At 71.7% G+C, this 879-nt stretch overlaps 1 protein-coding gene across 1 annotated transcript in view; it reads left to right on the top strand.

Annotated features, from left to right (window-relative positions):
* Positions 1-245: 245 nt before the first annotated feature.
* The window catches only part of LOC103596707 (whirlin-like), a gene marked incomplete at its 3' end in the record, with an annotated part of 79,759 nt that continues 79,125 nt past the window's right edge, over positions 246-879 (top strand). Inside the window, exons 1-2 of the mRNA XM_008580406.1 lie at positions 246-272; positions 469-831. Coding sequence (XP_008578628.1) covers positions 246-272; positions 469-831 — 390 coding nt within the window. The remainder of the gene's footprint in view (positions 273-468; positions 832-879) is intronic.

Genomic DNA, 879 nt, shown 5'->3' with positions numbered 1-879 from the left:
CGCGCAAAGCGGGACGTCATTTCCTGAAGAGCCCGCGGGAGGGGGGAGAGAGTGGGGAGGGACAAGGGGGGCGGGGCCAAGGCTGGTTGGCGACAACGACGGCGTCGGAACTAGCTGGAAGACTCGGCCCGGGCGACTCAACAGTTCTTAAAGTCCGGGCTCGCGGCCGCGCGGCTCCGTCTGCGCCCGGGCGGTGTAGGGGCGCGGGGGCCGCGGGGCGGCTACATCCCGGGGCTTCCCCGGACATGCCTCGCACCCCCTGCCGGACGTCCGTGCGGCTCCACCGGCTGTGACTCTGGGGGCTTTGGGACTACAGCGCCCCCCACCCCCATTTCTGACTTCGGGGTCCCCCAGCCCGAGCGGAACGGGCGGCCCGGCTGGGGGAGCCCCGGACATGGTGTGACGGGGCGGTCAGCTTCGCTGCGCCCCCACCAGCCACCCGTCGTGTCTGTGCCCTCCCGAATGTAGCTGCTCTTTCGGCGACCCCCGGACTCCAGCGGCAGTCTCCGTGACCTCTGGGCTCCAGCCGCCAACTCTGTCCCCCAGGACCCCGCCGCCGTCTGCGTGTCCCCCGGATTCCAGTTCCGCTACCCCCGCCGTCTTCGCGCCCCCGGGACTCTAGCAGCGGTTCCTGCAACCCTCCAGGATCCGGCCACTTCCCGTGCCCCGCAAACCCAGACACCAGCCGTAGTCTCTGTGCTCCCCCAGACCCAGATTCCAGACGCCGTCTCCGCGTCTCCTGGGATCCAGCCCTGTCTCCGCGTCCCGCCAAACCCAGACTCCAGGCGCGATCTCCGCGCTCGCTGGGAGCCAGCTGTCGCGCCCGTGCCCGCGAGTGCAGCCGCACCCCACCGCGCGCCCCGAGTCCGGCCAGGCCTC

Source organism: Galeopterus variegatus, unplaced genomic scaffold, assembly GCF_000696425.1.
Source record: "Galeopterus variegatus unplaced genomic scaffold, G_variegatus-3.0.2 Scaffold2079, whole genome shotgun sequence".
Lineage (NCBI taxonomy): Eukaryota > Metazoa > Chordata > Mammalia > Dermoptera > Cynocephalidae > Galeopterus > Galeopterus variegatus.
Note: the sequence above shows the minus strand (reverse complement) of the source record. Positions and strands in the feature narration are given on the sequence as shown.